Source organism: Equus caballus, chromosome 10 (genome assembly GCF_041296265.1).
Source record: "Equus caballus isolate H_3958 breed thoroughbred chromosome 10, TB-T2T, whole genome shotgun sequence".
Classification (NCBI taxonomy): Eukaryota; Metazoa; Chordata; class Mammalia; order Perissodactyla; family Equidae; genus Equus; species Equus caballus.
Window position 1 is genome coordinate 58,826,948 of NC_091693.1, and position 25,394 is coordinate 58,852,341.

Sequence of the window (25,394 nt, forward strand, 5' to 3'; positions counted from 1 at the left end):
AGACTGGCAGCATTAGCTCGGATCGCTTTGCTTTCTGGAGGTTAAAGTCAGACCTTCTTGGTCACTCAAACCTCCTTTGTGGTTCAGGAAAAGAATCCCTCTCTCAGAACTCTTAACTTTGAATGGAGACTGGTTAAAATTAAGAACTTCAAACCCAGATTTGAAAAAGTGAAACAGATGTCCTGTTTGTTAACCATAAATGGCTCCGTACGTCGGGTCCTTTCCTCTCTCTTTTTTTTTCCTTTCTGCCGCATTAAGTTTTATTTAATGCAGAGTTCGCTTAAAAGGCTAAAAGAGAGAGAGTAGAAAGCAAATATAGACTGTGGATGGAAAAACCCCTAAATCTTTCTCCGGAATATAACGAAGGAAGCCTCTTCATAAGGATGAAAGTGTTCAAGCTGCCGCCTCCCAGCGCAGCCAGCACTGGGGTCAAAACCAGAGTCCCCAGTAGAACCTAGACTCGCCTAACCCGACGGTGCCCCCCACCTGCACGCTCGTAGAGACCAGCGTCGCCTGGAGCGGGCGAAGGGGTCGCAGGCTTGCACTCACGTGAGAACATAGTTGACGCTGACGATACAGTGTGGCCTGGACGAGCGGCTGTTGTGCACGATGGTCGCATAGCTCTGTACCCAGACCCAGCCGCCGTGCTTCGCCAGGAACCTGTAGTATTTCGTGGTCACCTGCCCCTTCACCAGCACTGATGGAGAGACAGAAAGCAGCTGGCGTGAACGAGCTCGCTCTGGATCGGTCTCAAACGCCATCCCTGGCGGTGGGAGTGCGGGTCCCCTGGGGGCCCTAATAACTGCGCCAGGCAGGAGGGAGAGACAACCAACACATTCCAAAACGAATTGATTGTCTGGTTAATTTGCATCGAATCCTGCGGTCCCTCACCATTAGCAAAACGGGAAACACTCAAATTGGGGGGATTCCCTGATTCTGTTTTCTAACTATGGAAGGCGGGGTCCAGGCCGCAGGACTCCGACGCCCCTCTTTCCAGTTCCAGGAGATTCAGCTCAAAAGCAAACTTGTATCAAAAGCCAAGAGCGTCAACTCGCGTGAGCCAAGCGGGCTAGCCTCGCTTTTTGTTCCCACCTTTAGAGGTCTACAAGGGAGGAAGCATATAAACAGGAGAATGAGACCCCTCCAGGGCAGGTTCTGCCCAGAAACTCTCCCCCCGCCTGTGTGAGCTGCTCGCGGATGTCAGAGAAACGAGTCGGGGCCCAGGTTTGGAGGAGCCACTAGCAGGGCCTCACACGCTGCCACCGCTCGGCTCAGGGGGCTCCCACCCGTCCTGGACTGAGGACTTCAATCACGCCCCCGCCCCCGGGCCGGCCAGGATGCGCCGGGGTGGGCCCAGCGCTGGGCAGCCTGGCGCCTTACGCAGGTGGTGAGCGCAGCGCAGGTGGAAGGTGTCGCAGCCGTGCACGTGGTGGTACAGGGTCTTCTCAATCAGGTCCTGAGGTTCGTACCCAGTCAGCTCCGCCACTCTGCGAAGATCAATCCCCGGAGGATGAGTACCGAGTGCGGCGGTGCCCCCTCCACCCCAGACAGCCATCTCAGACTTGTGGGCCCGCCCTCACTTCACAGTGCCCGATGGGCCGCCTCATCTGTAAAATGGGCTGCCAAGGTGCTCTCTGTCACTGACCAGAGCCGCCCTCTCCCGAGGGGCGACCCCTTCCTGCCCTGGCCACCCACCTAGAGTCCAGGAAGATGAGCTTCATGTCCAGGCTGGCGCGGAACATGAACATGTTGCTGTGCAGCTTGATCTCCGTGACGGCGCTGGGAGGCAGCGAGTGGCCCACGGCCACCAGGCCCACATTCTGGTAGCAGCCGTCGAAGGGGGACATGTCCAAACTGTACTGGCGGATCTTCAGGTAGCCGCTGCAGTGAATGACCTGCGGCGGAGGGTGAGCTGTTGAGACTCAGCCACAGCCAGAGACACCCCAAAAGGGTGAGGAGGAGAATGAAACGTTAGGAAACACTCCTCGGCCACAAAGACCATGTGGGCCACGCCCTCGCACTGAAGTGTCCAAAGTTATTGGGGCTCCAACGTGTCTCAAGGGAAAGAATGCACTGCCATTCTGAACTCACCTGGGGCTTGTAAAAATGCAGAGGCCTGGGCCCTGCCAACCCAACGCATCCGAATCTCCAAGGGGGGCCCTGGAACCTACATTCTAATCATGTTTAGTCTCATCAAACAAGAGAACTACGGATTTCAGGTAAGGCTCGGGTTCTTAACCTCTCCAGGGGTCAGATTCTTATGCTGTGAGTAAATTCAACGGATCCCCCGAAGTTACCGTTTCAGACCCTTTACACACCCCTAATGCCCGTTATGGGCCCCAGGTTAAGAGCCCCCGCGGCCAGCCGAGCAGTATGCGGACCCAGGGAGACTTAGTCTTAAAACGCAGTCCCCAGGTGTTCACAAAGTTCAATGTCCCTCGTGGTGCGCCGGGCCCGCAGCGCCCTGACGCATGCGGGGGCGCCTTCTGGGGTGGTCCCGGTCGCAGGAATGTCCCTCCCACGCCGCACACGCCTCGCGTCCTGCCCCCTTCGTCTACACCCGGCTAGGTGGCCGTGGTCGCCATCATGCGTGTATCTTCCGTCCCAGCTGCGCACCTTGTAGCCGCCGCAGGTGAGGCCCGCATTCCTCTTGGCCAAGACGCATTTCATCCTCAGGAAGAAGGAGCGCTCGATCTCATACTCTGGGAGAGAGCAGGGAGGGAGGCGCAGGACGTGAGACAGGCGGCGCCGCCGTCCCGGCCATGACACAGGGGAAGAACCGCAAACGGACTCCGGTGGGCCCGAGTGTCGCCGGCGCGCGCGTCTGCCTTACCCTGGACGAAGTGAGAGTGATAGGGCTGATGGGCGGTGAGCACGGCCGTCATCTCGTCGTGGTCGGCCGGGTGGATGTATTCGTAAATGCTGTTCCCGGTCAGCTCTACCTGTAAAAAGGAGGGTATCACCGTCTCCGAGGAGGTGGTACAACCCCGCGAAGGGGCTGGAAGATTGGCCGCGGGACCACAGGACTGTGGGGACAGGAGCCTGAACTCTAGAGTCGGCGCTGAGTTCTAATTCCAATTCTGCTGCCTGCTACCTATGGCAGCCTATCTAAGCCTCAGTTTGCTTATCTATGAAAGAAAATAATAGCAGTAACTATAATTGTAGTAGTAGTAGCTCCCTGGCAATGTTCTTGTGAAGACATCATGACATAAGTTTGCAACCACCTTCCTTGGTGTTTGGCTTATGGTAGGGACTCAAAAATGTTGCTGCTGTTTGGTCTGGGGTGGAAGCTTGGGTGGATAAGGGAAGTAGAGGAAGGGAGAGATCCAGATGCCCTGCCAGCTGAGATATTTCCAGCCCCAGAAATGCACATACAATGCACATATGAAGCTTTGGGAAAGCTCCCTTCCCTCTCCTGCCTACAGCTCTGGTCTTAAACATTGAAGGCTGGAGGTGTGGACCACTCACCTACCTGAGAAAGACCCAGGTGGACTGAGGCTGTTTCTGAGATGTACATGATCTTCCCATCTGGTGCCACCACAAAGATGAAGCCATCCAGGGTCTGGGGAGATAGAAACAGAGTTGAATGGAGAGCCCTCTGGGCCATTGGGAGAAACTGACTAGGGGAGAGAGAGAAGTTAGAGATGTTCAGCCAGAAGTATAGAGAGATGGAGTAAAGGGGCTGGTAGGAAACAGGGCAGAGAAAACCAGGCACAAGAGTCCCCTCTTTGGTTCATTCCAAATATGTAAGCCTCTGGGACAGGCAGCACACGGGGAGAGGTCCAGAGGAAGTAGACAAGGGGTGGACTGCCATCCAAGACTCAGGGTCTACCACAATGGACAAAGCAGACACATTTGTAGCACACACACACACACAGACATTCTGGGTGGGTGGGGGGATCACAGCCTGCAATAAGAGGTGAGTTAGGTTCTTGGGGTGATGGTCACTGAAAGAACCAGAATTTTCCTGTGTCAGTCTTGGAAGACTCCATGGTGGCAGCATCCTATAATGGAAGGAGGGCTAGCAGGGTTTGGGAAATAGGCACAGGGCAATGCGGAAGGTCTGGCAGTGTGAGAAGTTTGTAGACAGAAAGCCAGTGGCTCTGCAAAGAGTCCGGGAGATGAGGATTTAGGAGATGAGAGGCTTTCTGGGCAGCAATTCTATAGAAAAGTGCAAGAGCGTGTATGGGTGTGTGTGTTTACGTTGATGTAGCGGACTGACAGCTCTCCTGCATTTCTGTGAATGAGGCTTCAGTCCAGGCAGTGGAGATATAGGAGGGAGGCAGATCCTGCTCTCAAGGAGCTGGAAGTCCAGCAGGGGAAACTGGCCTGAAGACAGATAAAATGACCACAGAGTGAAGAGATGGAACTGTTAGGCCCAGAGGCTACGTGGCCAGAGGCCCGGGGAAGAATCAGAGAAACCTTACAGGAGGTATTTGAGCAAAGCCTTGAAGAGGAAGCCTGATCTGGAGAAGGGAGGAAGGGCATCCTAGGAGAAGGAATGACTCGACACATGGCAAAGGCAAGATCTTGGGGGGGGGAGGGGGATGGTGGATCTGGTGTACTCAGGTGAGATAAGTTTGGTGTACCAAAGATGGGGCTGAGGAAGTATACTGGTGCTGGATCCAACAAAGTTTTCTAAGCAGGGGAATAGCATGCTTAGATGTCTTTTTTTTCTGGCAGAATGTGGACCTTGACATGCAGGAGGAAAGAGTGGAAATGAAGAGATCAGAGATGGTCAAGCCCAAACTTTGGTGGTCACGAGGGGGATGGGAAAGGGGGAGAGTCTAATCCAAAGATGGTTCCAGCTGTGGAATTTATGGTGGCAGAAAGAGAAGCCAAGACTGACTTCAAGGTTTCAGTAAGGGCATTGAGAAGAGGGTAATACCACTAACCAAGATTCAAAATTTAGGGAAGTGTGGTGAGTTTTTCGATGAGTGGGAGTCTGGAGAAAGGAGACAATGAATTCTTGTCTTGGAGGTGCTAAACTTCAAGTGCATGCAGTTTCCATTTGGATGTGTCCAGTTGGCAGCAGGAAATAAGGATCTGGAGCTCAGGAGGGGTGTCTAGACTGGAGAAACCAGCTGGAGTTTTGCAAATGTGGGGAAAAGAGTTGAGGTGGTGGTGTTGGCTGAAATCACCCAGGAGTCCTTGACACTGTGAGAGGAGAAACAGAGCTCAAGCTTGGGGAAATGCCAGCATTTACAGCCAACCAGTGGTGGGAAAGCCAGAGGAGCAAGCAGAGAGAGGGAACAATCCAGGAAATTGTGCTACTTTAGAAACTGAGGGAGGGGGCCGGCCCCATGGCCGATTGGTTAAGTTCGAGTGCTCTGCTTTTGCAGCCCAGGGTTTCACCATTCGGATCCTGGATGTGGACATGGCACCACTCATCAGGCTGTGTTGAGGTGGTGTCCCACATGCCACAACTAGAAGGACCAAGAACTAAAAATCCACAACTATGTACCGGGAGGCTTTGGGAGAAAAAGGAAAAATAAAATCTTTAAAAAAATAAAGAAAAGAAAAGAAACTCAGGGAAAGGGAGAATGTAAAGTAAGCAGTGTTACTTCCATCAGGTTTTTATCCAAATGTCACTTTCTCAGTGAGGCCTTCCACAGCTGTCCCCATTTTCAATGGTATCATTCAAACACAGCTCTCCTCCTTCCCCTTCTAATTTTTTCCATAGGATCTACATCACCTGTTATAGTATGCACTGCACCTGTATGGGTTTGCAAGACTACTCTCCTTAGAATGTAAACTCCATGTGGGCAGGGCTTCCTGCCCAGCACACAGTTGGCCCTCCTATATTTGTGGAGTGAATGTGGTCAGGTAGAATAAGAGATGAGCATTTTATGCTGAATACCAAAATGTGGTGGAGCACACGCAGAGCCCCATGACTGGGAGATGCCAGACAGCAGGGGTGTGGGTGCGATGGGGCAGGGTGAGCAGGGAGTTGAGAGTGAAATTAAATCCTTCGAGAAGTTTGAGATGAAGAAGAGGAAAGAGATTGGGCACAAGCTAGAAAGAGTGAGGGGTTGTTTGGGTTTTGTTCTCTTGTTTACGTTGGTGAGAGAAATTAGCTGGGAATATGGAATTATTGGGGGGGGGGGGATGTCATTTGTTGAGAGACAACTAACGGAAGCTGGCCCTGAGAAAAAGGAAGGATGGCACCATTCTAGCTAAATTTGGAGGTGTGGAGACCAGACCAGTGAAGGAATGCTCACCCATAGCCTTTCTTTGCTCTGTGAAACTAAAATCTTTCCAGCCTGTGAGATGGAGGGAGGGCCCAGGTGGCCTGGGACTGAAAATTTAGGGAAGCGTGGTGAGTGTTTCTATGAGTGGGAGTCTGGACTCAGACTCCCCCGATGCTGCTTAGGTTTGAGACTCCCACATGAGGAGCTCGTGGTGGACTTTAATAATAATAATAATAAGGGGGTGCAGAGTGGGAGACAAGTGTCAAACTTAAAAGTGCTACCGGGAGTTTTACTACTTTAAATATTTGCTAGGCGACTTAAGCGGGCAGGGGCAATTTGAAACGGTGTACACTGCAAACAACGCGGGGATGAGCGCCTCCACACTGGTTAAACTCATTACCTGGGGAGATATATGTGTGCGCGCGAGGGTCTGCACATGGCCTGGGACGGCCCGGGGTGAGGGCACGTGGAGAGAGAGGAGGGAGCCCGGGAAACTACTGGGAGGAGATGAAACGAGTCGCAGACGCAGCTGGATCCGGAATGTGTGGGCTTAAAGCATTGACCGGCATTTCTGCTGGATTCCCGTTATTTCCTGTGTAAATCCTTCATTTTGGACGGTTTTGCAGCCCGGCCTCGGCAGCTTGGCCCGGGGCCCTCGGGTTCCCTCAGAAGAAGGGTGTCAAAGGGCACCCCCTCCCTGGGTTCAGCCATCCTGATGGGGGCCTTGCCGAGCTGCCTTCCAAACCCAGCGCGCCGTTTGTCACCTTGCCTCCCTCTCCGCCTCTCTAGGCGCCATCCGCACCCAGCGAGGTTAAGAACTAAACGCTTTAACTTTGGAGGAGCTGTAGGAGATCCAAGAGGGCCACGTGCGGGCCGGATCCCATTTTTCTGGGAGAAAAGAAGCCGGGTGGGGCCAGACACCCGGGCCCTGGAAGCATCCGCGCCGCCTCCGGAAGGCCCGCGCCGGTACCTGGAGCAGATGAGAGCCCAGTTCTCGGCCAACGTTGTCCAGGGGGCTGGTCCGACTCGAGTGACCCCATGCCTCGCCGAGCCCTGTGGAGACGCAGAGATGCCCTTTAGCGATGGGACTCCGACCCAGCGGGCACTTTGAGACTGGTCTGGCGGTTGTGTCACACGCGCATCTCGCACACAAGACCTCATCCCCTCGGGGCTCCCCACCACCAGGACCGAGAGGACCTACGAGCTGGTAAATTTCGCCCGGTTCTCTCAGCTTCTAAAGGGTCAAGCAGAGGTCAAAGTCCCTCTCTGGGACGAGCGTGGGCTTCTTAGGGACCGCAGGGCCCTGACTGAGTGTCCCCCTGGCGGGACCCCAAGTAGCCGAGTTTGGGGACAGCCTGAAGGGGCCTCGACACCGCACCCCAGCAACAACTTTTGCGTAGGTCCATTACTGCGCTGAGGGAGGTGGGGGACACTATTTCTCACCCAAAGTTTCATCATCATCCTCATCACGAGGCAAGGATGGCCACACATCCAGCAAATGCCGCTGCCCGCCCGGAGCGGGCGCGGCAGGCCAGGTCCAGCTGGTCCCTAGTGGGCCCTCTGATTGGCTGCAGGGCTCTCCAGCCATTTTTCTCCCCTTCGGCCTCTGACTCTCATCTCCTTCGGAAAAATCCGTTCGTTCGCGGCATGGCTCCCAGTACCATTATTCCCGCGCAGTCCTTCTTGCTCTGCCCTTCCCCTCCTAGCCCCGGCCTCACCCATCCTAAGCTCACCACCCCCACCAAAAACCGCACTGGCGCTCTTGAAATCAGTTACTTTCCGGTGCTGACACCATCTCAGCACTATTTTCGTTCCCTTCTGGATAGAGAATCCGTTTCTCTACTGTCCTCGTATCATCGATTAACAAAGACAGCCGTTTCCTCTCCTCGGTTGCTACCACGTTAAGATCTTTTCAGGCTTTGCCACAAATCATTTCTCTGGTGATGCCTAAAAAGTAAAACTCCCTGGGTGCCCGTGGCTGATTTTTTAAAAATTAATATGGAGTCTACTATAGTACCTGTTTGCGGAAAGAAAATGAAAAATAAGGCAGAAGAAACTTCCCGAGACCAAAGTTAAACTAATTATAGGTACTATCTTTTAACAGTGTTGCTGCTGAAATTAAACTAGGTAGTTAAACTCTTTTATGCTTACACCATTAAACAAGTTTTAACATGACCCAAAAAAGGGCTGATTTGCTGATTTACTAATTACGGGGAAATTACTACGATGTACATAAAGACAAACACACTCGCATTGTAATGTGGGGGTGGGGGCGGATCTTTCAGAATAAAACAAGGAGTTGGACTCTTAAAATGTGTTGGCCAGAAGCTGCTTCCTAAGCAAGCGATCAAAACCCTGGTAACGAGTCAACGTGAGCGCCCCTTAAGCTCGAATAGGGTCTTTCTGGGTGTTTGCACATCTAAATAAATCTAACGATTTCCCCAGCGCTCTGCAAACACCGCCGCTCCCCGCCCGCGCCCGACTCCTCTCCCTCCCTCGCGTCTCGCCGACCCCTCCGGGCTCTTTAGCCCGCCCCAGTTTCCCTCCCTAGAGTGACTGCACTGCCCTGATTCCTGTGGTCCTCCTGGACCATTCCAGAGGGCCTCTGCCACAGCCTCCTGTACACACCCTTTCGCCTTGTCACCTTCCCTCGCTCCTCCCGTCTCAGCCAAGTTATCTTCGTTGGTTTCCGGCACGACATGCATGTTTTCATCCCTGCTCACACATACCGACTCAGAAGAAGTGGCAAGAGGGGTTGGCTGGGGAGGCCGTACAGGAGAAGGGGAGAGTCAGCCGGGGACGCGGGTGGCTCTGGCCCCTTGGACGCTGTGGGCCCAGCCAAAGGCCTAAAAGCCCACAGCTTCGCGGGGGCGAGGAGCCGGCAACTTCTGAAATCACAGCTCCCAGAAGGGTGCGAAGCCTGCGCTTAAGGCCTCCAAGCGTCTTTATCCTAAAATTATGAAGGTCCCCCAAAGCGGCTGGGAGACCCCGGGATCGGCATCCCGACCCGAAGCGTCGGAAAGCGCCCCGGCTGGACCCGGGGTTAAGCACTGGTTCCGAACTCCGCGCCGGCCCGGGCTGTTCGCGCTCTCGGGTTGCGGCCTCATTAGTATGCGCCTAGGAGGGGAGAATCAGACTTCGCCGCAGGTTAATAACCAGCCGGGCGGCGCAGGTTAACTGGGGCCTCCCTCGCCCTCTCCTGCCCCTCGCCCCCCTTTTAAGGAACCTTTTGCTTTCACGGAGCATTGCCTTCTCTTTATGTCCCCGGTCGAAATGGCCGTCACACGGTTATGTCTGGGTTAATGTTTTATGCGAGGCTGGCAGCGCTCGTCTACCTGCGTGCTTTCCTGACCTCACACTAGGGCCGAGCTTGCCCTTCCGCCTGCCCAGGACACCTCCCAGACCCCGGGCATGGGTCCCGCCTCCCGAAAACCCCGCAGTGGGTCAGAGACCCTTGTCCCCGGACCCCTCTCCTCCTGCCTGCGGTGACGCGCTCCCGCACCCAATTTCAGTTGGCGAGGAGGGTAAGCTGAGATTTCGTTTCTGCACTTGACCTACCGCAGAAAATTCGCAAATCCTTTGATTGTCTGTTTAAAAGGAGGAGGAAACCAGCTCCCTTTGCGGCAGGATTACAGTGGGAACAAGATCTAAAGATTCTCTTGTAATTCGGTGAGGCCGAGGGAGCGGGGTTTTGCAAAGGAAAAAAGGAGCTCTGTGAGGGAGGCGATAACTAAATCGGGTTTTAGACAAAAGGATTTTCCCCAGCTAAAGTGGCCGAAGACAAAGGAAAACATAATCTATTTTGGAAGATTTCCAAGATATGCCACATTAACCTCAGCAGATAAATTTTGCTTCTCCCCTCCCCCTCCTCCCTTCAAGTCTAGTTTATCATATTTACATAAGTAGTATTAGAAGAGATGTATCTATTATGGATCTAAAAGGCTGGCTCACATTTCATGTGAAAACCCGGGCGAAGTTTCACTGTTGCTTTACCCTCGGTGCGCCGTTGAGCCATTTCCATTTAAATACCCCCCTGACCCAAGGATTACCTCAATGGACTGACTGCACGGGTTTTGTAATTTCCTGAAAATGAGATTTCGATTTATAAAACAAGAAACCAATTAGTAACCAAATGAGGCGAAGTAGATCCAGTAAAATTGACCTAATCCCACAGGCACAATTTAGGCCCGTTCTTGGCGAATGAATGATGAGCCCCCGTCTAGCGTGAGCTCAAAGCATCATCCAGCTGTGTTATTGCAAGCAGCAAAAATAAATTGATCGACCCTTTCCTTCGGAATGAATTTCATACCCTTGACAAAATATAGATTACAGACCCGGCATCATCACCTCCCTCTCTCAGACAGGAAGAAGAGGAAGAGAAGGGCTTATGCTACTGTTTTTGTTTTGTTTTGTTTTGAATAAATAAACACTATAGCTTAGGAGAAATGTGTCCTCCTTGCAGTCGTTCCCGGAACCTTCAGCTCCCGGACTGGTCGCTCTACATGTGCCTTTTAGGCAACATGGGGAGGGGAGGGGGCTGGAGGAGCTGTCCCATGACCAGACCACAACTTGGTGACTGAGTCAGGAAAAGGCCTCAGAGACCGCGCTCCTAACTCGGGTCCTGAGGGCTTTGGCTCAGCCGCCCAGGGTTTCGGCAGGGCCTGCGCGGCCTCCTCAGGGTCCAGTAACCGAGCGGTCTTCGTGTTAGGGCTCCGGGAGCCCCAGCGGCTGGGCTCTCTGGGGACGAGAGGGACGGAGATGGGGCGCCCTTAGCCGAGACCTAGGGCAGGAGCCGTCCCGGGTAGGGGGCAGGGGACGGGGGCGGGGAGGCTGCTTCGCGCACCTGTGTGCACAGCCCCCACCTTGGGCGCTGGGGTCCTTCCAGTTCGCCGCCCCCTCTGGCCACCTGGCAGGTGTGGCGGACCTCCTGAGGGCGTCGATGGCCCCACTGGGCCACGCTTTGTCCCACGCAGCAGCCTGCGTCCACCGTGTGTGTCTGCGTTCGGCAATGGCCCTGCGTGCCATGCCCTCCCCTGCCTGCCTCCGAGCGCCCAGGTCGCGCCGGGGGAATCCACTAACGCTGGTGCAAATCTGGGGTGGAAACGGATGGCCACGGCGCTGGCTCTCCCTCTGCGTCCCGTCCTGCTCTGGCTCGGAGCTAGGGCTGCCCGGCAGGGACCGAGCCTGCAGCCAGGTGGGCTGTCGCGCCCGGGCCCGCCACGAGAGAGCGCGACTTGTCGGGGCCAGAGACGGGCGGGGTTCGGCCAGGTCCCAACTAAACCAAGGGGCGAAAACACACATGGGGGTGACAAGAGTGCCCGGCGTGGCGGCAGAGAAACATCAAGGGGTGTCATCCAGGACTACAGGGTTTTGAGTGTGGCTCGGGCGGGGCGATGCCACCGCTCCAGAGGCAGGCGCGGCGAGGCACAGCCAGCTCGGGCTCCGCTGGGCAGCCGGGACTCCGACGGCAGCGGCTCAAGGCGCAGAGCGCGGCTGGTCCTGGGGCCGCGGTTCGGGCAGCACGAGGGACGGCGGGCGCACTCCCGCACTGCCCGGCCCTTCTCCGGGCAGGCAGGAGGGGATGTCCTGGATCCCCGGGAGGGCGGAGAATGGTCGGGCGTGGGGAACGAGGGGACAGCGTGCGGAAGCTGCGGCCCGCAGAGCCAAGGCTGGCCGGGCGCCGGCTGCAGCGGCGGGAAGAGAACGGGCCGCGGTAGAGGAGCCCCGTCCGCTACGGGTTTCCGGCCGTGCAGGCGGCCTGGCCGAGGCTTCGACAAGGTCACCGTCCTTGACCTGGTCGAGGGACCGATGTCGAACGACTGTGCAAGAGCCGCCTGCCCGAGGGGGCTACCTGCGGAAGAAGTTTTGCTCCGCAATTCTCAGACGGTTTTAGTAGTTTCTGATCAGCAGACCCATTGCTAAATAATAGAAGTTTCCCCTCCCCCACACAAAATTTCAAATTCCATGCATCAAGGACCCGCAATGGGTGAACAGCTAAAATCTCAAGGTGTTACCTGGGTCTTAACCGCATTCTCTTGAGAAATTTCCTGGGCCAACTAAGAGAGAAACACAGCGAGGATCCATGGGTTCTGATTCTATGTCCACAGTTGTGGCTGCAAAAGCTCGAAGCTGCCAAGATTTCCCCAGAATTGAAACATTACCCCGCTAGAAATCAGGTTTGTCCTCTAGAAATATAGCCTGATTTCAGCGTCAGGTGGGTGATTGTACCCGGCTTAAAAGCATCCCACCATAGCTTATGATACCCTGTTTTTGTTATTTTGTTATTGGTTTTATTAGTGATCGCTCCCTTTAAAGAGAAAAAGTATTTTTTCCATTGATCTGATCTACAATTTCTAGCACATAAATCTGCCTTGCAAATGCTTTGCACGGAGGTTAGTTCTGCACTCTACGTTTTATGTCAACATCAAAACTGGAATTAAACACAGAAAACCAGCGTGGAGCGTAAACTGCGCTTAAAGTCTTTTAAATGAGAAAAACTTCTGTAAGAAAATAAACATGGAAACCTAATGCTCAATCATTTCCCCAAGCAGCAAGAAAAACAGCCTTAAATCACTCATCCACGTGGGAAATGGGACCTTTTTTTCTCTTTCACTTCTCAGCCTCAAAAAATATAAAGCGATTAAGGATTTCAATCTTGAGGTGAATATTATAGAAAGGGTCTGTGGAGGTTTGTTTAATCATGCTTGTCCTCCCAGCTTTTGTAAAGACTCTCCTTCCTGCATGGTTACTCCAATTCTGTGAATATTTTTATTTTCCCAAGACATCTTGACAGTGAAATGGTAGTGTGACGTTACCAAGATTCTGAATGGCTATAGATTGGAAAACATGTCTGATCTTTTCAAGGGATGTTCTGCAAGCCACTACGCCCCCCCCCCCCCAAAACTGTATTGTATCTGGAGAACAAATACATATTTCTTTTTAGTTAAATTTGTCCTATTTTGCACACAAAGTCATCATCTTTTTTTAAAATCCTGCCTTTCTGACTTTGATAATACCAAAGACACATACATTTCTAGATGACTCAATTTTTCCTTTGCAAGTCTGTTTTAGAATAAAATATGTTACCAAATGGGAGATATGCTTTTTTAATGATTTCACAGTAATCTTACCTGAGTTTTATTTTTTACTATGAATCTACAATCTAATGCTTTATTCTTAATTATTCCAGGCACCCAAGTCCCATTTCTCTGTTCTCTCTCTTTCTCATTTTTCCCTCATCAGCTCAATTTTATCTACTCAGATAATTTAAAGCTGAAGTTTGCCTTCAGACAAGGAATCTACTAGACCATGGGCAGGAAAAGCTGTATTCAGCAATTGAGAAAGCAGGGGAATCAGCTATATTTAAGAATTTTTTTTAATTTTTTCAAATATAAGTATGGAAGGACTTTTTTTTTTAATGATTTAAGCCTTTTGGGATTACAGAGCATTATAGATGATATGTAATATGAGCAAAAATAGTGGAGTTTTACAGTCATTGTTATGCCTATAACTAAGATATTGCTAAATTTATGATTATTTTAGATTGTACACTTTGCAAATCCATATGTTACGTGTGATAAATGCTTACCATGATGAACTAGCTATCTTTATCCCATCCTTAAAACAAAATTTTATTGAAGACCTACTATGTGCTAGGATGGCATCAAGATAGACGTCAAAATGAACTTCAACTTCAAACAAATTCTTTCCATTTTTCCTCACTAAAAAAGACCCCCCACATAAGGTGGTCAGTTCCCCCCACTGCCATGGACCCAATCTTGTCCACCCTCTGCCTTCAGTCAACAGCTGAACCCAAATCTGGCACCCTCTGCAGGTTGTGCCAGGTTCTGCAGCTTGTGATTAGTTCACTCCTTTGAAAGCTGTTGGCTTTTTTGTTTGTTGTTGTTGTTCTTTAATATTTTAAAGGGCTGTGTTTGGGTTTTGGGTTTTTGAAGCTAATCTATCCTCACAATTAAAACCTCATCCGGAGAAGCCAGCTGTTCGGATGACCCTGTCTAACTCGCCGGGTGCAGGCTGCAGGTGAGTTATGAGCTCGACAGTAGCTGGAGAAATAAATGATGTGCCCAGAGTTCACACATCGTCCATCCCCTCCTCCCCATAAACTCACACTCAGCCGTAGAAGAAGGGAGAGGCGGGAGGAGCCCTGGGCCCAGGACTCGGGAGGAAGGTGAGGGGGCTGCAGAAAGCACAGTCGCCCTTAAAGTAGCCACAGGGGACCGGCCTGGCCACCAAGGGGACTCCAGCAGGAGCTCCACCAGCTCTTGCTTTAAAAATAACGAGAAGTTGGCTGAGAGAGCTTATTTTGCTCGTCCTATTTATTTATCACGCGAGTTATAATTTGTGGAGTTAGCACTTAATTAAACAAGAAAGCTTGCTCTCTTAAAAACACAACCAAACAACAAAACAGCCCGATCCCCTCTGGCGGCGCCTGCCCGGGGTCTGCAGGACTCCGAGGAGCGCCTCTGGCCCGGCGACTCCTTGGGCGCTGCGGTCCCTCTCTGTGCCCGCCTCGGCACGGCGACCCGCTCTTCTTTTCCTCCCGCGATTACTCGCAGCCCCACAAGCAGCACCATATGCTTCTTCTGATCAAACAGCGAGCGACATCGGCACCGATAATTGACGAGACCCGCTAGAAATCACGCAGAAAGGGAGCCCACTGAGACCGCTAATAATCCTGTTAGAACAGCGCGGCCAGCGGAGTTCGCAATAGCTTTATTTTTATAAAGTAGGCGCCGACAGTATCAAAGACAACGAGATCTCTTTTTTAAACAGAAGGCGGTGTAGCATAATAGTAATTTTCCCACCCGCAATTCTCAGCACAGTCTGAATGGGAAATATGGTTTTGAATATATAAGTTCCCCCTCCTTTTTTCCTTTTTTTTCCTTTTCTTTCTTTTCCTTTTTTTTTTTTTCTTCAACTTTTCAGGTACTTTAGGCTTTGATTCCTCTCCTCCTGGGTGTCCAGGGTCAGATGAGATTGTTTAAGGAACTGCTTTAAGATAAAACGACTATAACACTACTTAGAGTTTGGGAGTAAAATGGAACTACAATTTGAAAGTTTCCCTTTATGGCCCCTGACTAATTCGGGGCATGTTTTGCAAGATTTTGATTCGGATAATAACTTTTAGTCCTGATGGAGGAAAGTGAAACTCCTAGCCCAGTCACGACCATTTCCTTCCCCTTAAGAGAAAACAACAAACCCCAAACATCCCAGATCAACAATAACAGAAACTCCCCAGGTCAAATAAGAAGTTCTGGTTTGTAAATAAACAGAGTTCTTTCTCCTGGATTTTCGTTGGTTCGTTGAGAATTGTCTCCTTTGCATTTCCAAATTCCCCTCCCCCAGCAAAGACATATCTAAAATATTTTTTTTAATCTGTTTATGTTATTTGAATATGGGTAAAGGAAAGGATGGGGAAGCGAGAAGTGTCCTTTTCCCAGTGAGTGTAAATGTTTTATACAGGACACTGTTCTTCACTGTTCTGTGAAAGCTGCTGTGTCCTCACTCAGTGAATCCTGATAATCTAAATACATGTTTTAAATCATGTCAACAGCTCAGCTCTTCTAACTTCTAGGTCTTATAAGAAAATTGCCCCAGGATTCATTTGCCAACCTGCCACCCAGAAGACATTTTCTCAGTGGGCTAGCCATCTCAATTCAATCTTATGTTTTGGGGGACTAGCTTCCTATCTCAGAGATGATATCAAGCCCAGAGTTGCAAATCACCAAGCCCCAGAGTTAGTTTCAGAATCTGTGAATGTCTCAAAAACTCAGAATAAATTTCCTATAAGCCATCAAGAGACTGGGTAAATTCAGGGCATATTTGTTCATGAATATGTCTGCTCCTCATTTGTGGAATTAAAGACATAGATAAAAATTGTTATCTAGCTTAGCTAGCTCCATGTACACGGGCCTATCTATACGGTAGCAAAAATACAAGCATTTGGCAGTGCTCCTCCTTCCTGCTAGATACAATTCTAACAAGAGGAATAAAAAAAGAAAGTCGTGTTTGGATTAGTACTACTTTCAATTGAGCCCAGTACCTAAGTGTTGACAAAGGCACCGTTGGGCTGCTTCCCAACCAAACATATCTGATGGACTGAAGAGAAAGTATTAATGGGGAAGTAGAAAAAGCCACAAACAGGCAACAGGAATCCTAAGTTCAGAGAGGTCCGTAGTCAAGCAGCCACTCTAAACTTCCCTCTGCAGAGAGTCTGTGTGTAAGCATGAATGTACTTCTCTGCCCAGCGGTGCAGGCTCACTTACTGTCTGGCAAATCCCCTACCCTTCTGCCTTTGAAATTCCATCTGGGCAAAGTCACTTACCTTCTGGGAACACTACTCTCATTTTGAGATAGCTGGTCGTGAGTCTGATTATGGATGCTTTGTCCAGCTGCGAGGTGATAGCCGAGGGCAAAGGCAATAATTTTGCCAGTTCATAAAATTCACTGTTTTCCTTCTCCCTCCTAGTCCGGGCAGCATTTTTGGACTTCTCTTTCATTGTGTCTCGTTCCCCCTTTCTTCTTACCACATAAGCTCCACAGATTCATCCAAAACCAAAAAATAAACTTTCAATTAGAGATCATATTTAGCAAAAACATAAAGCATACTTCGAATGTAGAGACTGGAGTCTTGGCTTCCGTGTACCGAGGGTAGTAAAAGACCAACGCGGCGAACAGAAGATACTTTCTTTAAAAACGCGGGATGCGAGCGTAGGAAAGCTGCTGATCGGCGGCAAGCTGGGCAATCCTAGGAGTGTCTGGGTATCAAATGCCGGCGAGATCCCCGAGGAGCCAGCCTTTTCTTCTGTTCCGCGCTGCGAACCCCGGTCCTCGGAAAATCGACATAATCATCCCCGACGTTGGCGCTTCAGTCCCGTGGCATTTGAGATGGCTCTGAGCCCTTTGGGAACAACCGGAATGCCGGACACCTCTTTCAGGCCACTGTGAAGACAACAGCATCAGAGCATAAGAGATCGGCGGCTCCACGATCACTCATGCCCTCGCCCGAATTCCCAAAAACGGCCGGCAAGGGCCTCGGCGCGCCTCGGCTTTCCTCGCCAGGCTTGCCAGTGTTTTTGTTTGTTTTTTTAAGATATGGAGAAATCACAGCGAGACTGAGGCCCTGCAAATAATGCTCGCATTCCCTCATCCATGCCAGCCACATTCTCCAGGGCCCTGGGGAGTTGCCCAAACAACACAACGCATATTTTTGAAGACCCTTAGGAGACCCTCGGCCGCCGGGCCCCGTGCCCGCGCCCAGGCCAGACGCAGCCCCCGCCCCAGGTTTCTGCAAATCAGAATTCCTCCAGGGCGCGGCGAGCGCCCTTAGGTCCCCCTGCGCTGGCGGATCTGGAACGTGACTACCTCTCTGACTTGACTCTCCAGTCTCAGGGATTCCTCAAAAAGTGGCACTTACACATCAAGTCCCTCGGGACTCCCGAGGCAACCCGGGGCTCTCCCTGCCCAGCAGGGGCGGCAACACGTCGGGCACGGCCGCGCCAGGTTAACAGGTGGCACATTCAGGACAGCCCCTCGCAGGCACCGAGGGTGGGGGGTGGGGGTGGGGGTGGGGGTGGGAGGCGTCCCGGCCTCTCCCCCTCCGCCGTGGAGCTGCGGGCGTCCCTGGGAGGGCGCAGGGTGTCTTCCACTTCACCTACCTTCAGTCCCCGCTGGCGGCCAAGGGTGCGGAGGCGCCCACCTCTTAATTCTACTCATGCCTACCGTCCAACTAAGCCACTCCGCCGGCCTCTCCGCTTCCCACCGGCAGAGAGGAGCAGAGCGCGCCCTGGCTCCCTTTTCTTTTCTTGGTCATGAATTGGGGGAGGGGTGCGTGCGAGAAGGAGGGGGATGTGGGCTTTGGGACGGGTGAGGTTGTTTTAGAATCCTCCTCCTCGGTAGTTGCTACGAAGCCAATATTATTCCTAATTGGAAGCCGAAAACGCCCCCCTATAACTTCTTTATAGCTTACGGCGTTTAGCTTCAACTTCACTCCTTGGCTCCCCCTCTCCCGCCCTCCCTTGATGCCACTCACAAACCTCCTCGCCTCCGATTGGCCCGGCGCGCCCCGAGGCGCGGCGCTCATTGGCCGGCCGGGCTGAGTGACGCGCGCACGCCCCGCGCCGGCCCTCCGCGCGGCCCCGCTCTCGGCTGGCCCCCTGGCTACCCGCGTGGCGGTCCTGCTACTACCGAGCCCCGGGCACCCGCGTCCGCGCTGCCCTGCAGCCGCCGCTGCTCCCGGCCTCCCAGGCCTCGCGGCCGATGTGCAGGGCCCGCGCTCCCTGGGGTCGAGTGGCTGCGCTTTCAGCCCTGAGCGTCGGCCCCGCGGTGCCGGGGGCGCCCGAAAGCTGCCGAGGTCGGGCCAGGGAGCTGGGGCTCCGGGTCAGAGAGGCAGGAGTCACCTAGACTGCGGGCGTGGGGCGTCCAAAGGCCGAGCTGGCGGCCGTGCCCTTCCGGGGGGCAGGTTGGCGGGCCCAAGGCCTGCGCAGGGTCGGTATCGGGCTTTATTTTATCTTTCACGTTTCTCTGAAACCACAACGATACCGAATTCATCACCAGAGGAGATAAATATACCTGTCTTTAAATTAACCTTAACGAGGAGCGTCTTTTTCGATATGGGTCGAGTTTGGGGGCAGATTTGTTCACCCTGGAAAGCTCAGCGGAGGAGCTTTCCTATGGAGAGCAGATACGGGACCCGGGAACAAGAGGTTACATTTCAGGCCAAAATAGATTAGGTAGAGTGGTAGATATATAGATAAATATCTCACAACAAGCCATTTTCTTGAACGTAAGTGAAGACCATTTGATGGGTTTTGTTTCAGGAAACCAAAGTCCAACATGAATATTCCTTACAGAAAGGATGTAATCTGCGCGAATGAATTTCCAACATTCACCATTCCCCAACAGGAGCTGCTTAAACAAACGCTTGTAAGTATCATTGCTGACAAATTATATTTAAGAGACCCTCTGATTTGAATCTCCCTTCTGTCATCTGAGGAAAGACAACAGATAGCAACGGGAAAAAGTTGACTTGTCCTCCCCTCCAAGACAATTAATGTCGCTTTCGAGTCACTCCCTACAGACGCGCTTCCCGGCTTGTTTTTGGTGCTGCTGGTGACCACGATTCTGCTCCTGGAAGTGCACTTAGGAGGCAGTTGTTTCATGGACGATGAAAGACAGTGAGAACGCCCATAATGTTGCCCTCGTCCTCTCGTCGTGGTGCTAATTGCCGCCAAGAAAACATATACTCTGAAGAAGGGTGTGTGCCATTCTGCCGATATTCGGGACAATTTTAAGAGTGTTTGTTCAAAAATACAGACATCTGCCACCTCCTTGCCGCCCGATGGCAGTAAGCTCGCAGAAGGACAACGGGAGCTTTCTGGGGGTATTTACACATCTGGGGAACACCTGGCAAGAGGAGGTGAACGTTCTAGATAGAAAGAATGAGAAAAAATAACTAAACATAGAGATTTTAGCAGGTGTTTCAAAACCGGAATCCAGATAATGGGCTCTGATCTAGAAGAAGTCATTTCCCCAGAGGCTGTACTCACTTACAGACCTTGCTCTGCGCTGGTTCCGAGCACCAAGTGATGCACTTTTAGCAAGAGATGAGTAGGAATACAGAGAGAGATGTACTGTGGCTCCCTTGGACACAAGAGTCCAGAAAGACCAGATAAGGTCAAGTTAACTACTACATGTAAAGAGAGGGGTGTGTGTTTGGACAGGATGAAAGAACCTTCCGTGACCTTCTTTCCCCCACCCCCACAACCTAGACAGATCTTAGGGGTAAAATGGAGCGGCCAGGCGAAGCAAAGACACTTTAGGGTAAGAAGCGGTTTTCTATTCGGGCTGTGTTCTAGAAAGGATTTCAATTCACTTGGCGGTTACTGTAAACCGTATTTCTACTTCCAACAGCGCGCAGGTGTGTGAGCGCCTTTTCGGGTCCTGGGACTCTCTGGGGCATCAGGCAGTGCCCGGCTCCCCAGACAGGGCGCGGTTCACACGGACGAAAGGCTGTGTTGTGCCTTCAGAAGCAAGATGGGCAAAATGAGTATGAAAATCTTCACACCGAAGACGACATCCTGGGGGACCAGGCGGGCTGCTCCAGGGTCCCAATGAAGCTCAGTAGTCGATGAAGCGAGTAGATACCGTTTAATAAACAAAGTGAATGCACGGCCATGTGAGGACAGCCCCTCGCTAAGTCCTCCGCACACAACTCTCTGAGGCGCGTTTACCGAGAGAGTAAATTAGCATGGCGACGTAACACCTGTTTTTCTAATCTTTGAACCTAGGCTGGAGCCGGAATGCGGCTCCTTCACTCCCCCGCCCGGGTGCTGGGGACCGGCCTCCCACCCTCCCGGCGACCCCGCCCGCCGCCCCGCACGAGCCTCGTGCCAGCTGGGGGGGGGGGGGGGGAGATGAACCAGAACCTCAGGTGCCTCCCACGTGTTTGGAGAATTTCTGTTCGCCTCTAGCATGAGAAATTTTAAATCCGTTTCTTAAGGCGAATCCTACCCATCTCTTTGCCAGTGTAAGGGGAAAAGCCCCAGAAAGGAAAGAGACGGGCACATGCGACGCACTAACACCAAAAGGGAATACGGAGAGAGTCTAGGCCTCCTCCTCCTTGCGCCGGGGCCTCAAAATGTAGCCCTCTGGCCCTCAGGCACTGTCTACGCGGCCCGGGACGCGATTCCTAATGCGGGAAGAAACCGGAGTCTATCTATAAAGAATCTTCCTTCTCCACCCCCTCTCCCCCCATGACCAAGGAGGGCAAACAGCCTGAGTGAAGGCAATATTGTGCCCCTGGGATTCTCTCCCACCTCCCGGGCAACCCTGGATGCTGCCCGCAAGGAGCCCGCCCTCAGCGGCCGGGTCGCCAAGACGAGCAGGCGCCCAACGCTCTAGTCCCGGAGGCAGGGCGCGCCCACCGCGGCCGAGTCAGGACCGCCACGCCGGTGCGCGCGGAGGCCCGTGCGCTGCGCGCGCCCGCAAGGAAGAGGAGGGGGCCTCCGAGGGCCGCCCGACCCCTCCCAACATCAGGCAAAGTCCAGACTAGAGATGCTGAACCCTTGGGTTGTAAAAGGACTAGCGAACGCCCAGCGGAATTCTGGGGCAAACCGCCGAGCCAGGTTTCCGCGCGCAGCCCCGACCAGGGCGCACCGTGCCGGCGACCTCTGCTCGGGCGCAGACCTCTCTCCTGCCTTCCGGTAACTCCTCTCTGCGCCCTGCTTCTTGAGCATCTTGTCAAAACCAGAGTGATTTCTGTTTCTCTCTTTGCCCCTCAAAACATGCTTTTTTTGTTTGTTTTTTAAAGACTGCTAGGGGAGCACACATGCAGTTTTACACGCCTGCACATGACATACACAATTGTGCAAAGCACACAGGCACAGATTTTACTCAATAGCCAAGGTTAAGATAAAGAATATGTTTATAATCGAGATGCAAAATCTGAAGATAGTCACAAATATCTCAGTATGTTATATCCAGATGTTCACTCTCTACCACTGGAAAGGAGAATTTGTCTAGGGAAATATTAATGTCTAAGGAAATACTAACATTTTTTCTTCTTCCATGTATCTTAGTGAATCCTGCTCTACCCCATTTTACTACCACATTTAGACGTTGTCATGTTAGGGCAGAAACACGGGCCCCTTACAACTTTGACCTGGTGGGGTGAGTCTGCTAAAAAACAAAGGATAGGAGGAACCTCCAAAAAATAGAGTTATATTTAATATTTTAAAAATTACAGTAAATATCACTTGTTTCATCAGGACGTTTTGGAAAGTATAAGATATTTTATGCACAAAACAAAACAGCCTTCTTCTGAGGTACCGCTTCTCAGGTGCCTGCCTGAATTGACCATTGAAATGTTCAAAAATTTAACTTCAGTAGTTACACACTGGGAAAAAAAAACAAAAACAGAAAATGCACCAACTTTAAAAATGAGAGTGGCTAGTGCAAGTAAAGATTTTATATAGCTTTAAAATATTCTGGATAATATTTGCAGTCGAATATAACCTTGAATAGGTCTCTGAGAAACAAGAGTGCCCCTTAACCGTTCACACTTTAAGAGAACTGAATTATTCAGACATTAACAGTGGTTGGAAAACTCCGATGCTGCGCATTCTGAGGACAAGAGCTGATGGGTGCCTGTCGCTCGCAGCGCCGGCGCTTTTCACACCTGTCCTTTCCAGAAATCGAGTTGGGGATAATGTGCATATGTAGTTCAGCAAAGCTGGGCACAGGAGCAGGACCAAGGGGCTCAGAAACTGAAGGTGAACGTTGGTTTGCGACTGCTGGCGAAAGACAGTTTGATCGGTTTCAGAATTTCAGGCCAAATCACGCTCACGGTGTGCTTCAGGAGCGCATGCCTGGCCCGGGCTCGGCAGCGGGTGGCCAGGAAGCACCTGGGGAGGCAGGGTGGCCGGAAGGGGGCGGAGTGGGGTCAGTGGCCTCGAAAAGGGTGAGGGACGTCAGAATTGGGTGGATCCAGAGGGCGTGTGCCTTAGCCCCTTCGGCTTTGAGAGCCTTTGGATTCGGTTTCTGGGGAGTTTCCCCTTCTCTGAGCCCCAACTATGCGTCTAGCCCCTGGGAACATGTACCCGGGACTAAGCTGCGAGCGCCTGAAGAGGACCCCTAGCCCCCATACTCTAGGCGGAGTGGGTAAGGCATACTCTCACGCGGATCCCTCTAGTTCATAAACAGATGACCGGCTTCCAATCCGGCCTAACCTCAGGGTCACCTGGGGTGGAGGTGGTGGCAGAGTGCTGCTTTTAAATACGGACTCTCGGGCCCCACTGATTTAGCAACGGGAAATCCCTGTTGGACTCTGGAGTTAGCTTTCCGTTAGGTGTGGGAGGGGAGAGGGTGGTCGGAGCACCAGGCAGCTCCGGGAGGCGCAGGAGCAGGGGTGAGGACGAGCTCAGAGCGCGGAGCGCGGGCTCCGCCTCCGACAGCGCAGAGAGGGCGGCCGGACCCGCCCCGACGCCCCTGCGGGACTGGCTGGGGGCGCCGTCCGACTGAAGTCGCTGCGCCCACAGGCCCCGAGCCTCAAATAGCTGCTGCCCGAGCCCGCCCTCCCGGCATCACCCCAGGATCTCGGGAGAAGTACCTACCTCTGTGCTAGCCTGGGCCGGGAACCAAGTGTCTGGAGCATCCGGGACACATTCCTGAGTCCCACTCTTGCTGGACTCATCACCTCTGGGTCCGGGACAGGGGGATCTGCCCTTGAAAATCTGGGCGGCCCTGCTCCTAGCGCGGTGGTTTTGGAACTTAAGCGTGCACGGAAATGGCCTGGAGGGCCTGTTAAAACAGATTGCTGGTCCCCACTCCCAGAGTTTATGATTCGGCAGATCTAGAGTTGGACCCAATAGGTTCCCTTTCTAACAAGTTCCCAGGTGATGCTGGTGCACCGCCGTCAGGGAACAACACTTTGAGAACCATTGCTTTAGTCTGCTTTTTCTCAGCGTATCTTTGGAGAAGACTGTCCGCCCGGAAAAGATTTGAGGTGATAGTCCTGCTTGGGCACATGGCATAAAATGATACGCCTGTCTAGTGAGGGGAGGGGAGAGGCTCAGGGTTGTGATAGGGTGGGGTGTCTGAAGGGGGGTCATTCCTGCATTCTTAGGAATAAGGATGAATATGACCTCAGGAGAAGGGAGAGGAGGCCTGGGAACCCAGCCAGGCCACCCTTCAGTGGGGAGTTTGGCATCAGAAGGGCAGGTGAAGTGCTCAGGATACCCCCAGAAGGTTCCAAGATTCTAGCTGGGCTACAGGGAAGAAGTCCAGAGGGTTCGGGTGAATCTACTGGGGTAGGACATCGGGAAAATAGCAGATAAGCACTGGTTCTCCTTTTGGCCCTGAAACTGTTCCCTACATTGCCAGAATGCTTGAGCATGAAGGACCCAAGTGTTGGTGCAGGGGAGCTGGCCCTGGAGGGAGAGGTCCTGCCTGCGCCCCTGGGGCCTGTGAGGTGTAGGCTCCCCTCAAGCAGGGAGTGCTCCCGCCAGTGCAGGGCCACATTGGGACTTAGGACTTGGGCACTGGGACACTTTTGTCTTGTTTTTATGGGCCCCTTCCTCCATAAAAAGTATTTAAGATCATATTTTACGACGTTGGTGGTATAAAGATGAATGTAATTCAGGTTGAATTCATCTTCTTATAGGAATGGATTTCCCATTCCTAATATTTATTTTTTTCTTTTGATTATAAATTAATTAAAATTAAAACATTTTGTGAGCCTCTAAAACTATCATGGGCCCTAGGCACTGTGCCTCTTGTGACAAATGGATGAGTCACTGCTGCTCCTGGGCACACCTGGGAGGATGGGGGTCCTAGGGGTGCCTGTTCCCAGCTGCAGCTCTGAAGCCTCTTTAGGAAATCTGGAGAGAGGTTTGGTGCAAGGATATCTACCATGAGTCACAGCTGCCCTCCTGGTATGAAACCCATGGGCTCACCAGTGCTCCCACTGCAGAGTCCCTCCGCCCTGCTTAGTTATGTCCAAGGTGCCACCCTAAAGCTAGGTGGAAAATGCAAACAGATTTGGTTACCAGCACCATCTCTTATCTTAATACCTGGCTTGCTTCCTTGTTTTTTCCTTACCTGGATATCAGATTAAGTGAAATCCAATTTTAAAACACTACACAGACCAAACAAATGCATCTTGAGCTGCCGGTCAGTGTCCGCTGCTATACAACTACTTAAATTCTTATTATCTTTCTAGAGTTGCATTATGCATATTCAAGCAAACATTAAGATTGATATTTTACACACTGTTCTGCACCTCGAGTTTTTCATTTTCCATGACTGCTTCCTCATGCTTTGTTTCCTAAACATCTGTATGGCATTCCATTTTAAGAAGATATCAGTCTAATTTATTTACCATGTCCCCCACTGAGGGCATTTCAGTTGTTTCTCATCGCTATCGAAAACAATGCTGCAATGAGTAAGACTGTACACGTGTCATTTATTTACTTGTATATAAGCATAACCACAGGATGGATTCCCAAAAGAGGAGTTGCTAGGTCAAGGGTACATGGATTTGTATTCTTTTTTTTTTTTTAAAGACTTTATTTTTTCCCTTTTTCTCCCCAAAGCGCCCTGGTACATAGTTGTATATTCTTCGTTGTGGGTCCTTCTAGTTGTGGCATGTGGGATGCTGCCTCAGCGTGGTTTGATGAGCAGTGC

At 51.9% G+C, this 25,394-nt stretch overlaps 1 protein-coding gene and 1 long non-coding RNA gene across 4 annotated transcripts in view; one reads left to right on the forward strand and one right to left on the reverse strand.

The window, feature by feature from the left end:
- SIM1 (SIM bHLH transcription factor 1) overlaps nucleotides 1-18,214 on the reverse strand; it is a 69,183-nt gene extending 50,969 nt beyond the window's left edge. The window contains exons 1-9 of one of the 3 annotated variants that reach the window (XM_070223602.1): nucleotides 17,870-18,214; nucleotides 16,537-17,153; nucleotides 7,162-7,244; nucleotides 3,469-3,562; nucleotides 2,834-2,938; nucleotides 2,617-2,702; nucleotides 1,696-1,895; nucleotides 1,381-1,487; nucleotides 550-697 (exon numbers count right to left, since the gene is read on the reverse strand). In XM_070223602.1, coding sequence (XP_070079703.1) covers nucleotides 550-697; nucleotides 1,381-1,487; nucleotides 1,696-1,895; nucleotides 2,617-2,702; nucleotides 2,834-2,938; nucleotides 3,469-3,562; nucleotides 7,162-7,244; nucleotides 16,537-16,711 — 998 coding nt within the window. In that variant the 5' untranslated portion in view covers nucleotides 16,712-17,153; nucleotides 17,870-18,214. Of the gene's footprint in view, nucleotides 1-549; nucleotides 698-1,380; nucleotides 1,488-1,695; nucleotides 1,896-2,616; nucleotides 2,703-2,833; nucleotides 2,943-3,468; nucleotides 3,563-7,161; nucleotides 7,245-16,536; nucleotides 17,154-17,628; nucleotides 17,739-17,869 lie in introns of those variants that run through there. The other 2 variants (XM_005596843.4, XM_070223603.1) reach the window with 2 other exon arrangements.
- Nucleotides 18,215-18,373: 159 nt separating this feature from the next.
- LOC138916051 (uncharacterized) lies at nucleotides 18,374-20,385 on the forward strand. Its single transcript, XR_011422686.1, has 3 exons — nucleotides 18,374-18,564; nucleotides 19,031-20,033; nucleotides 20,124-20,385. It is a non-coding gene; the product is annotated as an uncharacterized lncRNA (long non-coding RNA).
- Nucleotides 20,386-25,394: the final 5,009 nt, after the last annotated feature.